The sequence below is a fragment of the Zophobas morio genome, unplaced genomic scaffold, assembly GCF_036711695.1.
Source record: "Zophobas morio isolate AGI-343-1 ecotype UQ-CSIRO unplaced genomic scaffold, CSIRO_AGI_Zmor_V1 ptg000027l, whole genome shotgun sequence".
Classification (NCBI taxonomy): domain Eukaryota; kingdom Metazoa; phylum Arthropoda; class Insecta; order Coleoptera; family Tenebrionidae; genus Zophobas; species Zophobas morio.
Genome location: NW_026972132.1, coordinates 388,116 through 410,606, shown reverse-complemented (window position 1 = coordinate 410,606; position 22,491 = coordinate 388,116). Strand labels below are relative to the sequence as shown.

Genomic DNA, 22,491 nt, shown 5'->3' with positions numbered 1-22,491 from the left:
ATTAACTACTCCATCGACGTGCGCTTTTACGCTGTCAATATTTATCGACTCGTTCGTGTCACGCGTTTAAAAACCCCACGAAAATTAATCGACGCCTCTTAAAACCGGAGTGGGTGCGAATTCAACGTAATCCAACACTGTTCCTTTCTTCGCTCTCCTCCCATCGGGACCCCGACGACTCCTCATGAATGAACGCGCTTTGTCGATACCTCCGGTTACCCCAACGACACAGAGCCGTACTCATAAAACTTGGCAATTTGAGATCGTGCCATAAATCAAAAAGCGGTTCATCTGTTCCAGCCAGCATTTCCATTCGAATCGTTCAAAGCTTTGTGAACACATAGACACATAAAATTATAATAAATAAAAAGACAAGACACATAATGATCAACTATCGCATGGAGCGCAAAATCTTGGCGAGGACTTCGAAACGCCCTTAGCCATAATTAATTTTTCCACCAGATTTTTTTCCGTTCATGCAGCGGATTTATGCGATTCTTGTGCATGTTTGGTGCAGTGGATGCAGACTGTGAATGGGATCGTCTTTTAAATTAAACGATAACGGTTTTAGAGGCACCCGAACGAGAAATAATGTTTTTGGTCTGTTAGTTTTATTCATTGGGGTCTTTTTTCGCTGGCGGAAAATTAAAAATGTTAAACTGATAACGATGTCTTTTTGTTGACTCTGAATTGTTGCTTCCCTTTTGTCCTAAATTTGTTCTTCTTGATCTTGAGTGGGTAAATGAAATGTCTGGTTTTTCTTTTGTCAACAATTCTTCTATAATAATCGTCTAGTATTACATTTATTTTCAATTTGAAGCCTAACCTAAAGTAAAAATTCTTCCTTTTCTTCTCTAAAAAATAAATCTTAGGAAGTAATGTAAACGAGACCATCGCCCTAGAGTATGAAGAAATAGGTCTCCCATTTCTGTCTGTCTGTCTGTCTATCTGTTTGTCTGTTTGTTGCCTATCCGGATTTTTATCAGACAGATAATTTTGGAAACTTATAATTTTTGGAAAAATCAGTCTTCTCTTAGCAGGCACTAGCCCGCCCACCCACCCTCTATTTTCTTAGAGGATATGCCATTTGAAAATAAGTCTTATCTTAGCAAGTATTAAACCCGCCCACCCACCCTTTATTTTCTTAATTTTTCAATTTTTTTAATTTTATTTTTCATTTTACCCATTTTTTAAATTTTCATTTTCCTGATGTTACATCATATTTTTTCGTTTTCTCATTTCCTTTATTTTTGCAATTTTTCTGTTTTTCAATGTTTGGGTTTCATAATTTTCCGTTTTTGCTGCTTTAATTTTTTCAAATTTTCAATTTCTCGACGTCCAAAGTTTTCAATTTTTCCTTATTTCAATTTTGCCATTTTTCGATATTACAGTTTTTGATTTTTCGATGCTTCAGTTTAGCAGTTTTAATTTTTCGATTTTTCAAATTTTCCTTTCTCCAATTTTTCAAATTCATGATTTTTATTATTCTTTTCCCGATTTATGAATTTTCACTTTCCCGATTTTATTTTTTAATATTGTCAATTTTTCCGATGTTTTGATTTCATAATTTTTCGTTTTTGCTGCTTTAATTTTTTTCAGTTTTACAATTTCTTGACTTCCAAATTTTTCCATTTTTCGTTTTTTCAATTTTTCTTTCTCCAATTTATCAAAGTTCTTGATTTTTAATTCTTTCTGTGATTTCTTTATTTCATTTTCCCGATTTAATTTCACAATTTTCCTTTTCTCATTTTTTTTTTATTTTTTTAATGTTTTTTGCGACTTTATAATTTTTTGTGTATTCAATTTTTCAAATTTTCAATCCTTAATTTTTCAATTACTCGATATTTCAATTCTGCAATTTTTGGTTTCCTCAATTATCCAATTTTCCGATTTCTTTAATTTTCAATTAATTTCGATTTTACAATGTTTGGTTTTTCGATTTTGCAGCTTTTCGATTTTGAAGTTTCTCAATTTTTATTCCTTCGATTTTTCAATTTTTCGTTTCTTCAATATTTCGTTTTCTCATTTCCTTTATTTTTTTGATATTTCTTCGATTTTATCATTTTCTTTAATTCAGTTCTTCAACTTTTCAGTCTTTGATTTTTTATTTTATAATTTTTCGCTTTTTCGATTTTGTAGTTTCACAATTTTTGGAAAAATCGGTCTTATCTTAGCAAGTATTAGACCCGCCCACCCGCCCTTTATATTCTTAATTTTTCAAGTTTTTGAATTTTTTTTTCATTTTCCAGATTTTTAAATTTTCATTTTGCTCATGTTATATCATATTTTTTCGTTTTCTCATTTCCTTTATTTTTGCATTTTTTTTATTTTTCGATGTTTGGGTTTCAAAATTTTGCGTTTTTGCAGCTTTAATTTTTTCAAATTTTCAATTTCCGACGTCCAAAGTTTTCAATTTTTCCTTATTTCAATTTTGCAATTTTTCGATATTGCAGTTTTTCATTTTTCGATGCTTCAGTTTCGCAGTTTTAATTTTTCGATTTTTCAAATTTTTCTTTCTCCAATTTTTCAAGTAGAATTTTTATTTTTCATTTTCCCGTTTCGTTTTTTCATTACCTTTAATTCTTTCAATTTTTCTATTTCTCGGTTTCATAATTTTTCGTTTTTGCTGCTTTAATCTTTTTCAGTTTTTCAATTTCTCGATTTCCAAATTTTTCGTTTTTTCAATTTTTCTATTTTTTTATTTTTCGATATTGCAGTTTTTTCATTTTACGATACTTCAGTTTCGCAAATTTATTTTTCGATTTTCCAAATTTTCCTTTTTCCAAGTTCTTGATTTTTATTTTTCATTTTCCCGATTTATCTATTTTCATGTTCCCCATTTTGTTTCACATTTTTTCGTTTTTCCATTTCCTTTATTTTTTCAATTTTTCCATTTTTATGTTTCAGCTTCAGATTTTTCGTCTTTGCTGCATTAATTTTTTTAAATTTCAATTTCTTGACTTCCAAATTTGTCCATTTTTCGTTTTTTCATTTTTTCGATTTTTCGATATTACAGTTTTTTCATTTTACGATTCTTCAGTTTCGCAAATTTAATTTTTCGATTTTTCAAATTTTCCTTTTTCCAATTTTTCAAAGTTCTTGATTTTTATTTTTCGTTTTCTCGATTTTTCTATTTTCTTGTTCCCCATTTTGTTTCACCTTTTTTCGTTTTTCCATTTCCTTTATTTTTTCAATTTTTCAATTTTTTTATGTTTCAGTTTCAGATTTTTCGTCTTTGCTGCCTTAATTTTTTTAAATTTCAATTTTTCGACTTCCAAAATTGTCCATTTTTCGTTTTTTTCAATTTTTCAATTTTGTGATTTTTCGATGTTATTGTTATTCATTTTTCCATGCTTCGGTCTCGCAATTTTAAATTTTCGATTTTTCATATTTTCCTTTCTCCAATTTTTCAAAGTTCTTGATTTTTTTTTCTCGATTTTTTTATTTTAATTTTCCCGATTTTATTTCATAATTTTCCTTTTTTCATTTTTTTCTATTTTTTCAATGTCTTTTTTCGATTTTATAATTTTTTGTATATTCAATTTTTCAAATTTTTAGTCCTTAATTTTTCAGTTACCTACTCGATTTTTCAATTTTAAAATTTTTCAATCAATTTCGATTTTACAATGTTTGGTTTTTTCGATTTTGCAGCTTTTCGATTTTTAAGTTTCTCAATTTTTATTCCTGCGATTTTTCAATTTTTCGATTCCTCAATATTTCGTTTTCTCATTTCCTTTATTTTTTCAATATTCCTTCGATTTTATAATTTTTCGGTTTTGGAGTTTTACAATTTTTGATCTTTCAATTTTCAATTTTTTTTGTCTTCTATTTTTCAAGTTCGTAATTTCCAAGTTTTAGATTTTTCAAAGTTTTCATCTTATATCCTTCCGCTTTTTCGTTTTTGATTTTTCAATTTTACATTTTTGTAATTTATTTTTACATTTTTTTAGTCGAAAAGTTGAAAAACCCAAAAGTCGAAAAAATCGCAAAATTTAAAAATCTGAAAATCAAAAAACTGCAAATCGAAGAACTCAAGAAACGAAAAATCGAAACACTGGAGAACTAAAAATTGGGAAACTTGATAGAAAATTTTGATTTTTTAATTTTTCTTTTCTCAATTTTTCAAGTTATTAATTTCGAATTTCAAGATTTTTCCGCTTTGATTTTTCAATTTTACATTTTTGCAATTTTTCGATTTTTTGTATACGAAAAGTAGGAAAACTGAGAAATTAAAAATTGAAAAACCAAAAATTCGGAAAAAATTGCAAAATCGAAAAAGTGGAAAATCGAAAAATTGCAAATCGGAGAGCTCAAGAAACGAAAAATCGAAACATTGGAGAACTAAAAATCGAGAACCTTAAAAGAAAAATTATAATTCTTTAAATCTGTTTTTCAAATTTTCAGTCTTTGATTTTCAGTTCCTCGATTTTTCAATTTTTAATTTTTTCAGTTTTAGAATTTTTGGATTCCTCAATTATCCAATTTCCCGATTTCTTTAATTTTCAATATTTGGATTTAACAATATTTTGTTTTTTCGATTTTTAAGTGACTTAATTTTTAATCTTTAGATTTTTTAATTTTTCTTTTCTTAAATTTTTAAGTTCTTAACTTCCAATTTTTAGATTTTTCAGTTTTCGTTTTATACCTTTCAGCTTTTTAATTTTTTAATTTTTCATTTTAATGTCTTGTAATTTTTCCATTTTCTTTTATTAGAAAAGTTGAAAACCAAAAAATCGGAAAAAATTGCAAAATCGAAAAAGTGGAAAATCGAAAAATTGCAAATCGGAGAGCTCAAGAAACGAAAAATCGAAACATTGGAGAACTAAAAATCGAGAACTTTAAAAGAAAAATTATAATTCTTTAAATCTGTTTTTCAAATTTTCAGTCTTTGATTTTTCAGTTCCTCGATTTTTCAATTTTTAATTTTTTCAGTTTTAGAATTTTTGGATTCCTCAATTATCCAATTTCCCGATTTCTTTAATTTTCAATATTTGGATTTAACAATATTTTGTTTTTTCGATTTTTAAGTGACTTAATTTTGAATCTTTAGATTTTTTAATTTTTCTTTTCTTAAATTTTTAATTTCTTAACTTCCAATTTTTAGATTTCTCAGTTTTCGTTTTATACCTTTCAGCTTTTTAATTTTTTAATTTTTCATTTTAATGTCTTGTAATTTTTCCATTTTCTTTTATTAGAAAAGTTGAAAACCAAAAAATCGGAAAAAAATGGCAAAATCGAAAAAGTGGAAAATCAAAAAATTGCAAATCGAAAAGCTTAAGAAACGAAGAATCGAAACACTGGAGAACTAAAAATTGAGAAACTTGATAAAAAATTTTAATTTTTCAATTATTCTTTTCTCAAATTTTCAAGTTCTTAATTTCCAATTTTTGGATTTTTCAAAGTTTTCATGTTATATTCTTCCGCTTTTTCATTTTTGATTTTTCAATTTTACATTTTTTCAATTTATTTTTACACTTTTTTATTCGAAAAGTTGACAAAGTAAAAAGTCGAAAAAATCGCAAAATCCAAAATTCTGAAAATCAAAAAATTGCAAATCGAAGAGCTCAAGAAACGAAAAATCGAAACAATGGAGAACTAAAAATCGAGAAACTTAAAAAAATATTATAATTCATTAATTCAGTTTTTCAAATTTTTAGTCTCTGATTTTTCGATTCCTCGATTTTTCAATTTTTAATTTTTTCAGTTTTTATTCGAAAAGTGGAAAATCAAAAAATTGCGAATCGAAGAGCTCAAAAAACGAAGAATCGAAACACGAACTTAAAAGAAAAATTAGCTTTATCAATTATTCTTTTCTCGATTTTCATTTTTGAATTTTCAATTTTACATTTTTGCAATTTTTCCATTTTTTTTATTTCGAAAAGTTGAAAAGCCAAAAAATTGATAATCAAAAATCCAAAAAAAAACTTAAAAAAATTGCTAAATCGAAAGAGTGGAAAATCGAAAAATTACAAACACTGGAGAACCAAACATCAAGAAATTTTAAAACAGGGAAAAATTAATGAATTGAAAAATTATAGAGTCAAAAATCACCAATATTGAAAAATTGAAAAATTAAAAATTGAATAAGAAAATCAAGAAGTCTTTCGAAAGAGTGAGAAATTTTAAAATCGTAAAATTCAAAAAGAAAGCGAAAGAAAATAAAAACCGAAACGAAATTGAACAATTAAAAATTGAAAATTCGAGAAATGTCAGAAAGAAAAATTGAAGAAACAAAAAAATTAAAAAATTAAAATCGGAACATTGAAAAATCGAACAATTGAAGAAATAACGAAAATGAAACCGAAATAAAAAACTGCAAATCGAAAAATTACAAAATATAAAAATTGAAAAATTCAAATATCGAAAAACTGAAAAACTAAGAAATTTTAACGTGACAATTGAAAATCGAAAAACTGAAAAATTTAAAAATGAAAGGTAAAAAAAATGAAAAATTAAAAATTGCAAATCGAAAAATTGCAGAAACGAAAAAATGAAAAACTAAGGATTCGAAAAATTGAAGAAACGAAGAACTGAAAAAATTGGAATTGGAAAAACAAAAAATTATAAACATTGAAAAATTGAAAAATTGTAATAATTGTAAATTCAAGGAAGGAAAATGAAAAATTGAAAAATCGCTAATCCAAAAATTGAAGAAATAAAAAATTGAACACAACAATATAAAATCGGTATATTAAAAAATCGAACAACTAAAGAAATAAAAACAATGAAAAACCAAAACGACAAATTCAAAACGGCAACGACAACTTGAAAACTCGTAAATTGCAAATCGAAAACCTGAAAAAAGAAAAATGAAACATCAAGAAACTAAAACATCTAAATTTGGGAAAACGAAAAATTAAAAAATCTAATAGCTGAAAAATCGAAAAATATCACATTAAAAATACGAAAAATTATAAAACTAGAATACTATATTTGTAATTTTTAAAACATTTCAATTTTTCAATTTTAGGCTTTAAAATTTTCTTCATTTATTTAATTTTTCAATTTTTCCAGATTACAATTTGGACCATTTTATAATTTTTGATTTTAACATTTTTGGGCTTTTTCATTTTTCAATTCGTTTTTTCTTTGTAATTTTTCGATTCATTAATTTTTTCGGTTTTCCAATTTTTCATTTCTTCAATTTTTCCGTTTCAGTTTTTTGTTTTCTTAAATTTTTCAATTTTTCGGTTGTTCTAATTTCCTAATTTTTCTTTTTTTCAGTGTGAAATTTTTCAGTTTTTGGATTTTTGAATTTTTCGATTTGTAATTTTTCAGTTTCTCGATTTTTCATTTTTTCATTTCTTCAGATTTTGATTCAATATGTATAAGTTTTAAAAATTTTCTCTTTTCCAATTTTTCCTCATTAATTCGAATTTTCCACATTTAAGTTTTCAATTTTTCGATCTCTTTATGTTACAATTTTTCCACATTACAATTTTGAATATTCTATAATTTTTTGCTTTTAGAAAATATGGGCTTTTCCAATTTTTTGATTTTCCAATTTTCCGATTCGATTCGATTTTCGACTTATTAAAATTTTCGATTTTAAGTTTCTCGATTTTTAGCTTCTCAATATTTCGATTTTTCGTTTCTTCAGTTCTTCGATTTGGAATTTATCGATTTTCCATTTTTTTGGTTTTTAATTTTTCGATTTTTCAGTTTTACGATGTTTCGACTTTTCGAATCAAAAAAATGGAAAAATTGCAAAATTGTAAAATCAAAAAATGAAAAAAAGAAAAATTATAAAATGAAAACTTTGAAAAATCAAAAAATTGGAAATTAAGAGCTGGAAAAATTGAAGAAACGAAAAATCGAAACATTAAATATTGAGAATTTTCGAAATCGAGAACACGAAATTAAAGAAATCGGAAAATTGGAGAACTGAGGAATCCAAAAATTAAAAATTGAAAACTTGAACATTTTCAGAGTAAAATTAGAAAATCTCAAAATTGTACTTAACACTGAAAAATATTGTATTTGAAAAATTTAATAATAAAAAATTGTCAAATTAAAATTCTACAAATTGAAAAATCGAAAAAGAGCAACTGAAAATCTGAAACAGCGAAAAACATTTTTTTTTTAAATTCAAAAATCGGGAAATTGGTAATTGAAAAAATAAAAATTAGGAAATTGAAAAATCACAAAAACTTAAGATTATAAAACCTTAAAAAACATTGAAAAATAAAAGAAACGAAAAACCGAAAAATTCTGAAATAAATTCGGGAAAACGGAAATGAAAAATACAAATCAAGAACTTGGAAAATTGAAAAATCGAAAAATTAAAAATTGGGAAACTGAAAAATCGAATCAACAAATATTAGAAGTATGAAAAATTGCAAATCGAAAAATTGCAGAAACGAAAAAATGAAAAACTAAGGAATCGAAAAATTGAAGAAACGAAAAACTGAAAAAATTGGGATTGGAAAAACAAAAAATTATAAACATTGAAAAATTGAAAAATTGTAAAAATTGTAAAAATTTTAGATTCCAGAAATTTTAAATCGAAAAATTGCAGAACCTAAAAATGCAAGGAAAATGAAAAATTGAAAAATCGCTAATCCAAAAATTGAAGAAATGAAAAATTGAACAAAACAATATAAAATCGGTACATTAAAAAATCGAACAACTAAAGAAATAAAGACAATGAAAAACCAAAACGACAAATTCCAAAAAAGATGACAAATTCAAGCAAATTTGAACTTGAAAACTCGTAAATTGCAAATCGAAAACCTGAAAAAACAAAAATAAAACATCAAGAAGCTGAAAAATCTAAAATTGAGAAAACGAAAAATTAAAAAATCTAAAAGTTGAAAAATCGAAAAATATCACATTAAAAATACGAAAAATTATAAAACTAGAATACTGACAAACCGATAAAAAAAGATAGAGAAAATTACAAAACTGAAAAATGAAAAATCTAAAAACTGAGAAACTCAAAATTGAAAACTTGTGAAATTGCAAGTCGAAAAATCACAAAATCTAAAAATTTGGATGTTCCAAATGATGGTGGAAATTCGAAAAACTGAAAATTTAAAAATGACACTATCAACAAAAAAATATAAAATCGGAACAGTGAAAACCCGAATATCTATAAAAAATAATGGGGAATTTATTGGGCTGCACTTCAGAGGCCAGGGAAGTTCTGTCGAAATAATTTTCGATGAATTTTTTCATTTTTGTTTATTCAGTTTGACAGTTTTGCAATTTTTGCATGTTTTTGATTCGAAAAGTTGAAAAATAAAAATTAAAAACCGAATTCGAAAAAAAAAAACTATAAATAGATTTTAGGCCGGTCGTCGTCCACTATCCCCAATCTAAAAAAAAAAATCCTTGTACTACTTTAGTCAAATCGATTTTTCAAATTTTCCTCCTTCCAATTTTTCAAAGTTCTTGATTTTTATTTTTCATTTTCCCGATTTTTCTATTTTCATGTTTCCCATTTTGTTTCACATTTTTTCGTTTTTCCATTTCCTTTATTTTTTCTATTTTTCCATTTTTTTATGTTTCAGTTTCATGATTTTTCGTCTTTGCTGCTTTAATTTGTTTAAATTTAAATTTCTCGACTTCCAAATTTGTCCATTTTTCGTTTATTCAATTTTTCAATTTTGTAATTTTTCGATGTTATTGTTATTCATTTTTCCATACATCAGTCACGCAATTTTAAAATTTCGATTTTTCAAATTTTCCTTTTTCCAATTTTTCAGAGTTCTTAATTTTTTTTCGATTTTCTTATTTTAATTTTCCCCATTTTATTATATTTTTTCAATGTTTTTTTTCGATTTTATAATTTTTTGTGTATTCAATTTTTCAAATTTTTAATCCTAATTTTTCAATTACTCGATTTTCAAAATTTTTCACTTCTGCAATTTTTGGTTTCCTCAATTATCCAATTTCTTTAATTTTCAATTAATTTCGATTTTACAATTTTTGGTTTTTTCGATTTTGCCGCTTTTCGATTTTTAAGTTTCTCAATTTTTAATCCCTCGATTTCTCAATTTTTCGTTTTTTCAATATTTCTTCGATTTTACAACTTTTCTTTAATTCAGTTCTTCAACTTTTCAGTCCTCAATTTTTTATTTTATAATTTTTCGCTTTTGCAGTTTTGTAGTTTCACAATTTTTGATCTTTCAATTTTTCAATTTTTCTTGTCTTCAATTTTTCGAGTTCTTAATTTCCAATTTTTAGATTTTTCAAAGTTTTCATTTTATGTCCTTCAGTTTTCTATTTTTGAATTTTCAATTTTACATTTTTGCAATTTATTTTTACATTTTTTTATTCGAAAAGTTGAAAAACCAAAAAATAGAAGTGATTGCAAAATCCAAAAATTTTTAAATCAAAAAATTGCAAAACTTAAGAAAAGAAAAATCGAAACACTGAAGAACGAAAAATTGAGAAACTTCGATTTTTTGTACACGAAAAATTGGAAAACTGAAAAATTAAAAATTGAAAAACCAAAAATTCGGAAAAAATTGCAAAATCAAAAAAGTGGAAAATCGAAATTGTTTTCAGTTTTAGAGTTTTTGGATTCCCCAAAATTCAAATATCGAAAAACTGAAAAACTAAGAAATTTTAACGTAAAAATAGCAAATCGAAAAACTAAAAAATTTAAAAATGAAAGGTCAAAAAAAATTAAAACACTGGAGAACCAAACATCGAGAAATTTTAAAACGGGGAAAAATTAATGAATTGAAAAATCATTGAGTCAAAAATCTACAACATTGAAAAACTGAAAAATTAAAAATTGAAAAACAATGAAATTGAAAAATTAAAAATTGAAAAATCGGACAATTGAAGCAATAACGAAAATGAAAAACCGAAATAAAAAACTTCAAATCGAAAAATTACAAAATATAAAAATTGAAAAATTCAAATATCGAAAAACTGAAAAACTAAGAAATTTTATCGTGAAAATTACAAATCGAAAAACTGAAAAATTTAAAAATGAAAGGTCAAAGAGTCGCATATCGACAAATTGAAGAAACGAAAAAAATGAAATTTAAAAAATTGCAAATCGAAAAATTGCAGAAACGAAAAACTGAAAAATGTATGAAAATGATAAACCCAAATCAAAAATTTGCAAGCCGAAAATTGAAATGAAAAACAAAGGAATAGAAAAATTACAAACATTGAAAAATTGTAAAAATTCAAGGAAGAAAAATGAATAATTGAAAAATCGCTAATCCAAAAATTGAAGGAATGTAAAATTGAAGAACAAAACAATATAAAGTCGAAAAACTAAAGAAATAAAGACAATGAAAACCAAAACGACAAATTCCAAAAAAAAAAATGAAAAATTCAAATAAATTTAAACTCGAAAACTCGTAAATTGCAAATCGAAAACCTGAAAAAACAAGAATGAAAAATCAAGAAACTGAAAAATCTAAAATTGAAAAACGAAAAATTAAAAAATCTAAAAATAGAAAATTCGAAAAACGTCACATTAAAAATACGAAAAATTATGAAACCAGAATATTGAAGACAGAAAAATTCAAAATTAAAAACTCGTGAAATTGCAAGCCGAAAAATTACAAAATCTAAAAATTTGGAACATCCAATTGTCGGAAAATCGAAAAACTGAAAATTTAAAAATGAAAATTCGAAGAGTTCCATAAAATTGAAGAAACAAAAAAAATGGAAGACGAGAAATTTGAAATACCTAGAAAAAATTGAAGAAACGAAAAACTGAAAAACATAAAATTGAAAATATCAACAAAAAAATATAAAATCGGAACAGTGAAAACCCGAATATATAAAGAAAATAATGGGGAATTTATTGGGCTGCACTTCAGAGCCCAGAGAAGTTCTGTCGAAATAATTTTCGACGAATTTTTTCAGTTTGACAGTTTTGCATTTTTTGCATGTTTTTGATTCGGAAAGTTGAAAAATAAAAAATAAAAACAGAATTCGAAAAAAAAACAAACTATAAATACATTTTAGGCCGGTCGTCGTCCACTATCCCCAATCTAAAAAAAAATCCTTGTACTACTTTAGTCAAATCGACTCCAGCTACGCTTAATCCCTAGTTATTTACTTATTAATCCCCGCCACGAAACTAACTAATAATTTAACCCAATAATAATAATAATCATCCGCAAAGTTCCTCGAGTGTCGTTCCAACAAGCCATAAATAATTAAAAAAAAAGTATTGTCGGTGCAGTCGTAGCGAAGCAGCCAATCCCGATAAAAAATTCAGTAACCCTCATAAATATGTAAAAAGTGTAATTCCGGTCGTGATTTTTCCGGAGCGTCAACCTGCACATGCCACCCCCGGCTAATCGTCCGAAAGTTCGACGAAATGATCGACGTAACCGGCGGCGACACCGCGGAGCGATCACTTTCAAGGGCCGCCATACATTAACACCCCCACCCGTGCAGAACCCACCCCCGTCTCATAATGGCAGGAACTATCGACTCCATCAAGGTGTTTCCGATGCTCCGCCGTCACCGTTACATAATAAAAAGGCTGATAGTCGGAGTGCTTAAGGACCCTCTCATACTCTAGACATGTAGTCGCACTCGAGGAGGAGTAGTGGCCAATTCTAGTCCAGTCGCGATCGGCACGCCGCCTGATACAAACGCGCATCGGGACGCCGCCGACACTAGTTGAAAACTTTCCCGAAGAAAGCCCGCGTTGCGATCCGTTGTGATATCCAAAGACTGAGAGAAGAGCTTGTGATATGTCAGTGTTCAGAAATTTCGTCCTTTTCGAGTGAGTCTGCCGGGAAGATGTGCGCTCGCCGCGGACGTGTTGGTACCAGGCCAACGCCGAAGGAGAAGTCCAAGACTTCTCTGCACACGGTCCCCAACGCCAGATAATAGAGAGTCCCGCTCCGTCCCGTCCGAAGTAGCAATAAAATGGCAGTTTACCGGAACTACTACAGGAGGAAGAACCTGGGCTGCGCCCAGAAGTGGGCCATCACGTTCCCTTGCCTCTACCTCCTTTGCAGCACCATCACGCTGGTGTGCGGCGAGAGGCTGAGGCACCACCAGCACGTCGACGACGACATCTACGTGTCTCAATTAGAGAATAGCGCGATCGAGGAGAGCTCAAAGACGCCGATCGTCACGTGTCCGAATTGCATCTACAAGAACGACAGAGAGATCAAAGCAGAAACGGACAATTTGAGGTTAGAAGCGATCAAAAGACAGATATTATCGAAACTGGGCTTGAGGCACAAGCCCAACGTCACACATAGTCTTCCTAGAGAAGTTATCATGGAAACCCTGTCTAGAGCTGAAGATAACAGTGATTTTTTTAGATACTCTTATAGTGAAGAAAATATATCAACGACTAGCGCCAGGACGTCCACGGTGGATACCATGGATTATGACGACTTCTACGGGAGGACGTCGGAGATCATTTCGTTTGCTGAACAAGGTAAAGCGCAAACCGACTCGACGCCGCTGGCTCTCGATTTTACACTCATGCATATACAGCGTGTGCGGACGAAATTCGCATTTGACCCACTTTTGGCCCGTCGTGAATGAAAATCTAAAAATAGACTGACGTGTGCAATTCGTCAAGGTTCGCCCGGATCCTCGAATTTCGCAAAAACTCGATTAAATAATAAACACTTGCGTTACTCACCGGTTTTTTACTCAAAACGATTCAATTAGGATGACTTTCCTTTTCTGCTTTGGCGGAAATGAGGATTTAGCGCTTAAAAACGACGAAATGGATAATTTTGTTGAGTTAAAAATTCGTCGTGTGTTCGCTTTTTTCGCCGCAATTCTGAGTCCAGACAAATCGACGCCAATGCAATGTTGTAACTTGGTTTCGAGCTGCAGTGGCGGGGACGGGTCTGGATTCGACTGCACTAAATTTTATTAAAAAAAAATATTTCTGTTCTAACTCTATCAATCACCTACAAAAGTATAAAGTAAAATAACTGAATAAATAAAACAGCAAATCTTAAAAAATTTAAAGAAACTGGAGAAATCTTAGGCGTTACTTTATTAAACTCATACTAATTCCCAAAGGGTCTAAAGACTCTAAGGACTCCAAGGGGTGAAAAGCTAAAATTCTGTTTCGAATACTTGAAAGATTCTAAAGGCTCTAGAGAAATTCCAAAAAGTCAAAGATTCTAAATCTTGAAAATATTGGAAAAGGTTGAATTTCAAAATTCTGATATAACTGGAGCCTGATAATTTTAGAAATTTTGGAAAATGTGGAAATTCTAGTCATTTTGTGTACTTCGGATAATCTGAAAAATTGGGCTAATTTGAAAAATTTGAAGAGAATTCTAAACTTTATAAAATTTATAGTAATTCTGAAATATCCAGAATTTCCATTGTTAAGACTCTAAGATTCTAAATACTCTGAGGACTCAAAAGGTTTTTAAAATTCCGTTCCAAATATTTCTAAGATTCTATAATTTGTAATAACGCATGAACTCTTAACATGAGAAAAATTTTAGAGATTTCAAAGACTCTAAACAAAATAAAGATCGTAAAAATGTGAAGAATGCTTCCTTTAATTTTTATAAATCCTACAAGTATTAAGGGTCTTGAACACCCTAATTATTATCTTACAATTCTCAGAGATTCTAAAGATTCCAGAGATTCCAAGAATTTCAAAGATTCTTGGACTCTATTAATTTTAGAAAATCTGAAAATACATATTTAGAAATTGTGAAAAATCTGGAGGACCTAAGAATCTTGAAAACTGAGGAAAATGTTGAATTTTGGCATATCCGAAGAAATTTCAAAAATTTACTCAATTCTAGAAATTCTAAACATTTCACTGGATTTGTGAATTTTAAAGATTTCGGGGATTCTAAGTGTGCCAAAACTCTAAGGAATCTATTAATACTAAATTGATATATGTGCCCTTGCTGAAATTAATGACGTCATCAAAAAAATATATATGGAAAAACTGACTATAACGATGAAAAAAAAGAATGCTCAAAGTTAAAATTGATAATAATTTCGACTGTACTTTAGAGGCTAGAGAAGTTCTGTCGAAATAACTTCCAACCAATTTTTTCTTAATATCTGAGGTCTTCTTTTCACAACAAGAAAGGTAAAACATGTTTAAAATGATAAATTTTTGTCGGAAAGTATCGATTTTGCAATTAGGCTCCGCCTCTCGCTCTGACAACCAATGAAAAATTCATCACAATTGAGCTTCGGATGGATATGGGTGGGGCTTAATTTTTGACTTGTTTTTTCTTAATATACATTCGAACAACACGATCTGAAAAGCATGTTTTTATTACTTGTAGAGAAATAAGGATTTTGCAGTTAAGCTCCGCCCTCTTGACTCACGACGAATAAAAAAAATCATCACAATTGAGATAGGGCGGGTGGGCGGGTCTTAAATTTTGCTTGTTTTTTCTTAATATACATAGCCATCTTTTCACAATAAGAAACTTAAAACAAGGTTAATATGGTACATTTTTCTAAGGAAATATGAATTTTACAATTATGGGGCGAAGCCTAATTGCAAGATCGGTATTTCCTTATACAAATTTTCCATTTTAAATTTTAAGTTATATGTAGTGAAAAGAAGTGTCCACATATTAAAACAAAAAGGCAAAGTATAAGCCCGCCCACCCGCCCGATCTCAATTGTGATGATTTTTTTTATTCCCCGTGAACCAAGAGGGCGGAGCTTAATTGCAAAATACTTCTTTCTTTGCAAGAAATTAAAAACATATTTCTGAGTATCGTAGAAAGCTAAAACATGTTTAAAATGGTAAATTTTTGTAGGAAAGTATCGATTTTGCAATTAGGCTCCGCCCCTCGCTCTGACAACCAATGAAAAATTCATCACAATTGAGCTTCGGATGGATATGGGTGGGGCTTAATTTTTGACTTGTTTTTTCTTAATATATTTGAACAACACGATCTCAAAAGCATGTTTTTATTACTAACTTGTAGAGAAATAAGTATTTTGCAGTTAAGCTTCGCCCCCTTGGCTCACGACGAATAAAAAATTCGTCACAATTGAGATAGGGCGGGTGGGCGGGGCTTATATTTTGCCTGTTTTTTCTTAATATACATAGCCATCTTTTCACAACAAGAAACTTAAAACAAGGTTAATATGGTACATTTTTCCAAGGAAATATGGATTTTGCAATTATGGGGCGAAGCCTAATTGCAAGATCGGTATTTCCTTATTCATATTTGCCATTTAAAATTTTAAGTTCTATGTAGTGAAAAGAAGTGTCCACATATTAAAACAAAAAGGCAAAGTATAAGCCCGCCCACCCACCCTATCTCAAATTGTGATGATTTGTTTATTCTTAGAAACATAATACACGTTTAACATGGTAAATTTTTGTTAAGAAATATGGATTTTGGAATTAGGCTCCGCCCCTAGATCGGCCAACGAATGAAAACTTCATTACTATTTAGATCAGGGATTAATTTTATGTAGAAAAATATTAAGGATTTTGCAATTAAATTCCGCTGCTTTGGCTCTCGACTATTAAAAAAAATTATCACAATTGGGACAGGGTGGGTGGGCGGGGCTTTTATTTTGCCTTTTTTCTTAATGTACGTAGTTGTCTTTTCAGAACGAGAAACTTAAAACATGTTTAAAATGGTAAATTCTTGTAGAGAAATATGGATCTTACAATTAAGCCCCGCCCCTCGATCTAACAACGAAAAAAAAAAGTATCACAATTGGGAATTGAAATCGGGGCGGGTATGGATGGGGCCTAATCTTTGGCTTTAATTTTTTTATAATGTTTTTAATTTCTCGCATACTAAACCCTTGGCTCACGACGAAAAAAAATCATCACGATTGAAATAGGGTGGGTGGGCGGGGCTTACATTTTGCTTTTTTTTTTCTTGATATACATAGCCATATTTCTACAACAACAAATATAAAACATGGTTGAGATAGTACATTTTTGAAAAAAATAACGATTTTGTAACAATGGGGCGGAGCTTAATTGCAAAATCGGTATTTCCCTATACAAATTTTCCATTTTAAACATGTTTTAAGTTTCATGTTGTGAAAAGGAATGTACACATATTAAAATAAAAAGGAAAAATGTAAGCCCGCCCGCCCGCCCTGTCTCAATTGTGATGATTTTTTTATTCGCTGTGAACCAAGAGGGCGGAGCTTAACTGCAAAATACTTAATTCTTTACAAGAAATTATGAACATGTTTTTTTGTAGCGAAATATGGATTTTGCAGTTAAGCTCCGCCCCCTTGACTCACGACGAATAAAAAATATCATCACAATAGGGATAGGGTGGGTGGGCGGGGCTACACTTTGCCTTGTTTTCTTAATATGTGTAGACTTATTTCGACAACAAGAAACTTAAAATATGTCTAAAATGATAAATTTTTATAGTAATCAACTTAAATTCGCCACTTTTCTTTTACAATTCCTTTATTCTTTAAAAACGATTTGACTTTGTGCATTTTTACAACATTTTTAACTTATTTTAGGAAAATCCAACACGAACTAATTGATACAGGAAGAGAACTCGAAAAGAAAGTTGTAGGAGACAACTGTAAATTTCAAGTAGGATTGAAATTAAAGGATTTACTCAAATACAAATTTATATGCAACAACAAATGAAAAAACATTTGCCCTAGAAACCGTTTTTCAATAATAATAATAATGAAGAACGATTACTTAAATGCAGATTTTATAGTCTACTTTTGAGCGACAAACTCAAGTATGTTTTTTTTTTTATCTTTCACATGCTTCTAAATCTGTTTAACACATTTTGTGTATATTATTGTTATTAAAAACCAAGCGATCTCGGCATCCTATTAGAACTTAATCACGTCAATGATGTTATAAACCTTATACAAATTTGTCTGTTACCACGAAATGCAGCAGAAAATACCATATATTCAGTGACGGCTCGTCGCGGTTTGACACTATAAGACAAACCAGAGTATTAATTTTTTCTTTCTTTTATTTTATTTTCTCTACACTTTATTTATGGTCATAAGCATCATTTAAGATAACCGGTTTTCTTCAGTGCCCATTGAAAATCACCGCGCGCCGCCACTGGATTTGTTCAATAACTTATGTATGCTCTCCAATTCTGTAACATATTTTTACTTCTCGTCATGACCTCTAGGATCCAAAAAATAGGTCTGAAGTCTCCAGTTTCTGATTGTTGTCAAATTTTATATATACATAATAATAATAATAATAATAAACATAATAAGAGTACATCTTAACCTTATAATACTATTCTACAATGTTTAGCAAGTTAGCAGAGATCTGAAGATAGTAACAATCATCAATCATTAGTTTATTGCAGGGAATAGCATTAGGAAAATCGTTAATAAAGAGCAAAAACAACAAGTGTCCTAAGTTCGGTCTCTGTGAGACCCCAGAAAATGGAGTAAATGGTTTAGGGCTAAAATTTCTGTATTTCACAAATGAGATTCTACGAGTCAGATAAGAGATTAAAATTTTCAATATTTTATCGACAGCCTTTTCGAAATCAGTATATATAACTTCACATTGTCCATTACCATCAATTACTTCCGATACATATTGGAAAAATACAGCTAAATTTGTAATGGTCGATTTTGTCGGTACAAAACCATGCTGACTAGATGAAATCAATAGCTTCGTCAATGGGTAAATGTGATAATACAAAATTGAGGCGAAGACTTTAGCAAAGTCAAATCAACAGGTGGTAGAATTTTACAATGGTACCATATTCCACCAATTTTTCTAGTTAAAAAAACAAGAAAAGTAATATTAGAAAGAAAATTATCGCCGATTAAAATTAACGTTGAAGACGTGAATCCAGCTTCCAGAACGACGCCGCGGCGCTTATTCCCTTCTCCCAACGAGGTAAAAAATCGCTTATCTAAACCCGTTACAAAAACCCCTCTCCGATCCGACGCCGCTGTCCTCGCATAAAATTGAAATCCATCGTGCCATCGACATCTCGGAATATACAGCGTGTGGGGAGAAAATTTATATTTGACCCACTTTTGACCCGCCGTGAATGAAAATCTAAAAATAGACCGACGTATGCGAGTCCTCGAGGTTTACCGCGATGGTTAAATTTCCTGTAGATTATGAAAAACCAAAGTCAAACTTCGTCGTTTGATTAAAATAAATAATGAGCCTTTATCGAGAGTCGCCAGCGAAAGTGTCAACAATTTATGATTCAATTAGGATGACTTTGCAGCGGAAACGGGGATTTAGCGCTTAAAGTCAACAAAACGGGTAATTTTATTGGAGCAGTTGCATCATGAATCCGTCGAAAGAGCCGCGTTCGTTAAAAATTCATCGGCGAGTTGTGTGTTCGCTTCTTTTTCGCCGCAATTCTGCCAACAGTGTCCAGACAAATCGACGCCAATGCAATGTTATAACATCGTTTCGAAGTGCAGTGGCGGGGACGGGCTGGGTTCGATCAGGCGGCGGAAATTTAAGCGACTGCTTATAATTGCGTTTTTAAAAGTAAATTAATAATTTTTAATTTTAATTAATACGCTATTAAACAATAAATAAATTAGCTAATAACAACTGAAACCAAAATTAAAGTTAAATCGTCTCACAAAAAAAGTCAAGCGGTGTCAAATCCGATGACCTAGCTGTAGCTGTATTTAGCCTTTTTTTGTTAAATATATGTCATCTTCTTTTCATAACAAGAAACTTAAAGCATATTCAAAATGGTAAATTTTTGTCAGATTAAAATTATTTTTAAAGATAACTATGTCATATTTCTTTTTTAATTATTCTTATTTAAAGTAATTTACTTTGCCATTTGAATCAGAATGAATTCAGAAAAAAAAATGCGGTTCTTAAGGCTGTTACTATGTTGACCTAGCTAAGAAATAGTATAGATTGAAGCTCCATAAGAATATTTTTGATCAAATATTTATTTCATAGATGATTTAGATAATTTAATTATCTTTATAGTCAAGTCCGGTCAGGTCAGGTCAGGAAATAATAATAATAATAATAATAATAATAATATAATTTATTTTCCAACAGAACAAGGAAACAGGAAAGTAGAACTTAAAAAAAAATCACTAGAAAATTACAGATTTATACATTTTGTCAAATTATTTTGTCTACAATAATTTGTAGTAATTAAATTTCCCAGTTCTTAAGGCTGTTGCTACGCTGACCTGATTAAGAAATAGTTTCCAATGAATCTCCATAAAAAGAATATGTATTTTATATTATCTCAGATGACGTCATCAATTTTATGCAGGGGATGGATGAATACATTTCAATAGACGTTTTGTTTTTATTCACTCAATGCTACTGACTTGAGAAAATTAAACTATAAAAATTAATTTTCCAAATTTTTTGCAATAACGTATATAAGTAAGAAAACCAAAATAGGGTGTTCTGCATTTATTTGGGAATTTGCTGAAATTCTTTTGAAACTTACCACAATTGTTTGGAAATAAACTTATTTATTTAAAAAAAAACGTGAATTAGAAAACTCCAAATACTGGCATTTTAGCAAATTTTTCCCTAAATATTCTGTGGAATTTTCCAGTTCTTAAGGCTGTTGCTATCCTGACAAGACGAAGAAATAGTATCGACTGAAGCTCCATAAGAGAAAATGTTTCTTATTTCTTTTAGAGAAATAGGGATTTTGCAATTAAGCTCCACCCCCTTGGCTTACGACGAATAAGAAAATCATCGCAATTGAGATAGGGCGGGTGGGCGGGGCTTACATTTTGCCTTTTTTTTAGTGTATGTAATCTTCTTTTCATAACAAGAAACTTAAAGCATATTCAAAATCGTAAATTTTTGTCAGATTAAAATTATTTTTAAAGATAACTATGTCATATTTCTTTTTTAATTATTCTTATTTAAAGTAATTTATTTTGTCATTTGAATCAGAAAGAAACTAGGACTGTGCTACGTCAATGAATTCAGAAAAAAAAATGCGGTTCTTAAGGCTGTTACTACGTTGACCTAGCTAAGAAATACTATCGATTGAAGCTCCATAAGAATATTTTTTATCAAATATTTATTTCATAGATGATTTAGATAATTTAATCAACTTTAGAGTCAAGTCCGCTCAGGTCAGGTCAGGAAAGTAGAGCTTTAAAAAAAAATCACTAGAAATTTACAGATTCATACATTTTGCCAAATTATTTTGTCTACAAATTAAATCAAATTTTCCAGTTCTTAAGGCTGTTGCTACGCTGACCTGATTAAGAAATAATTTCCAATGAATCTCCATAAGAAGAATATGTATTTTATATTTTCTCAGATGACGTCATCAATTTTTTGCAGGGGATGGATGAATACATTTCAATAGACGTTTTGTTTTTATTCACTCAATGCTACTGACTTGAGAAAATTAAACTGTAAAAATTAATTTTCCAATTTTTTTGCAATAACTTATATAAGTAAGAAAACCAAAATAGGGTGTTCTGCATTTATTTGGGAATTTGCTGAAATTCTTTTGAAACTTACCACAATTGTTTGGAAATAAACTCATTTATATAAAAAAAACGTGAATTAGAAAACTCCAAATCCTGGCATTTTAGCAAATTTTTCCCTAAATATTTTGTGGAATTTTCCAGTTCTTAAGGCTGTTGCTACCCTGACAAGATGAAGAAATAGTATTGACTGAAGCTCCATAAGACAAAATGTTTCTTATTTCTTTTACAGAAATAGGGAATTTGCAATTAAGCTCCATCCCCTTGGCTCACGACGAATAAGAAAATGATCACAATTGAGATAGGGCGGGTGGGCGGGGCTTATATTTAGCCTTGTTTCTTTTTAATGTATGTAATCTTCTTTTCATAATAAGAAACTTAAAGGATATTCAAAATGGTAAATTTTTGTCAAATTAAAATTATTTTCAAAGGTAACTATGTCATCTTTCTTTTTTTAATTATTATTATTTAAAGTAATTTATTTTGCCATTTCAATCTGAAAGAAACTATGATTGTGTTGCATCAATGAATTCAGAAAAAAAAATGCGGTTCTTAAGGCTGTTACTACGTTGACCAGCTAAGAAATAGTATCGATTGAAGCTCCATAAGAATATTTTTGATCAAATATTTATTTCATAGATGATTTAGATAACTTAATCAACTTCATAGTCAGGTCCGGTCAGGTCAGGTCAGGAAAGTAGAACTTTAAAAAAAATCACTAGAAAATTACAGATTCACACATTTTGTCAAATTATTTTGTCTACAAATTAAATCAAATTTCCCAGTTCTTAAGGCTGTTGCTACGCTGACCTGATTAAGAAATAGTTTCCAATGAAGCTCCATAAGAAGAATACATATGTATTTTATATTTTCTCAGATGACATCATCAATTTTATGCAGGGGATGGATGAATACATTTGAACACATGTTTTGTTTTTATTTACTCAATGCTACTGACTTGAGAAAATTAAACTATAAAAATTAATTTTCCATTTTTTTGCAATAACGTATACAAGTAAGAAAACTAAAATACCTGGTGTCCTAGTTAACCAGAGGACAAAAAATTAGAGGGTGTTTTGCATTTATTTACGTGAATTAGAAAACTTAGTAAATTTTTCTCTAAATATTCTATGGAAT

At 29.3% G+C, this 22,491-nt stretch overlaps 2 protein-coding genes across 2 annotated transcripts in view; one reads left to right on the top strand and one right to left on the bottom strand.

Moving 5' to 3' along the window:
- Nucleotides 1-12,354, bottom strand: part of LOC135136813 (uncharacterized) — a 33,784-nt gene extending 21,430 nt beyond the window's left edge. The window contains exon 1 of the mRNA XM_064066233.1: nucleotides 12,256-12,354. Coding sequence (XP_063922303.1) covers nucleotides 12,256-12,354 — 99 coding nt within the window. The remainder of the gene's footprint in view (nucleotides 1-12,255) is intronic.
- A 175-nt stretch (nucleotides 12,355-12,529) lies between these two features.
- LOC135136799 (inhibin beta chain) overlaps nucleotides 12,530-22,491 on the top strand; it is a 129,209-nt gene continuing 119,247 nt past the window's right edge. The window contains exon 1 of the mRNA XM_064066216.1: nucleotides 12,530-13,381. Within this exon, the coding sequence (XP_063922286.1) occupies nucleotides 12,859-13,381 (523 nt within the window). The 5' untranslated portion in view covers nucleotides 12,530-12,858. The remainder of the gene's footprint in view (nucleotides 13,382-22,491) is intronic.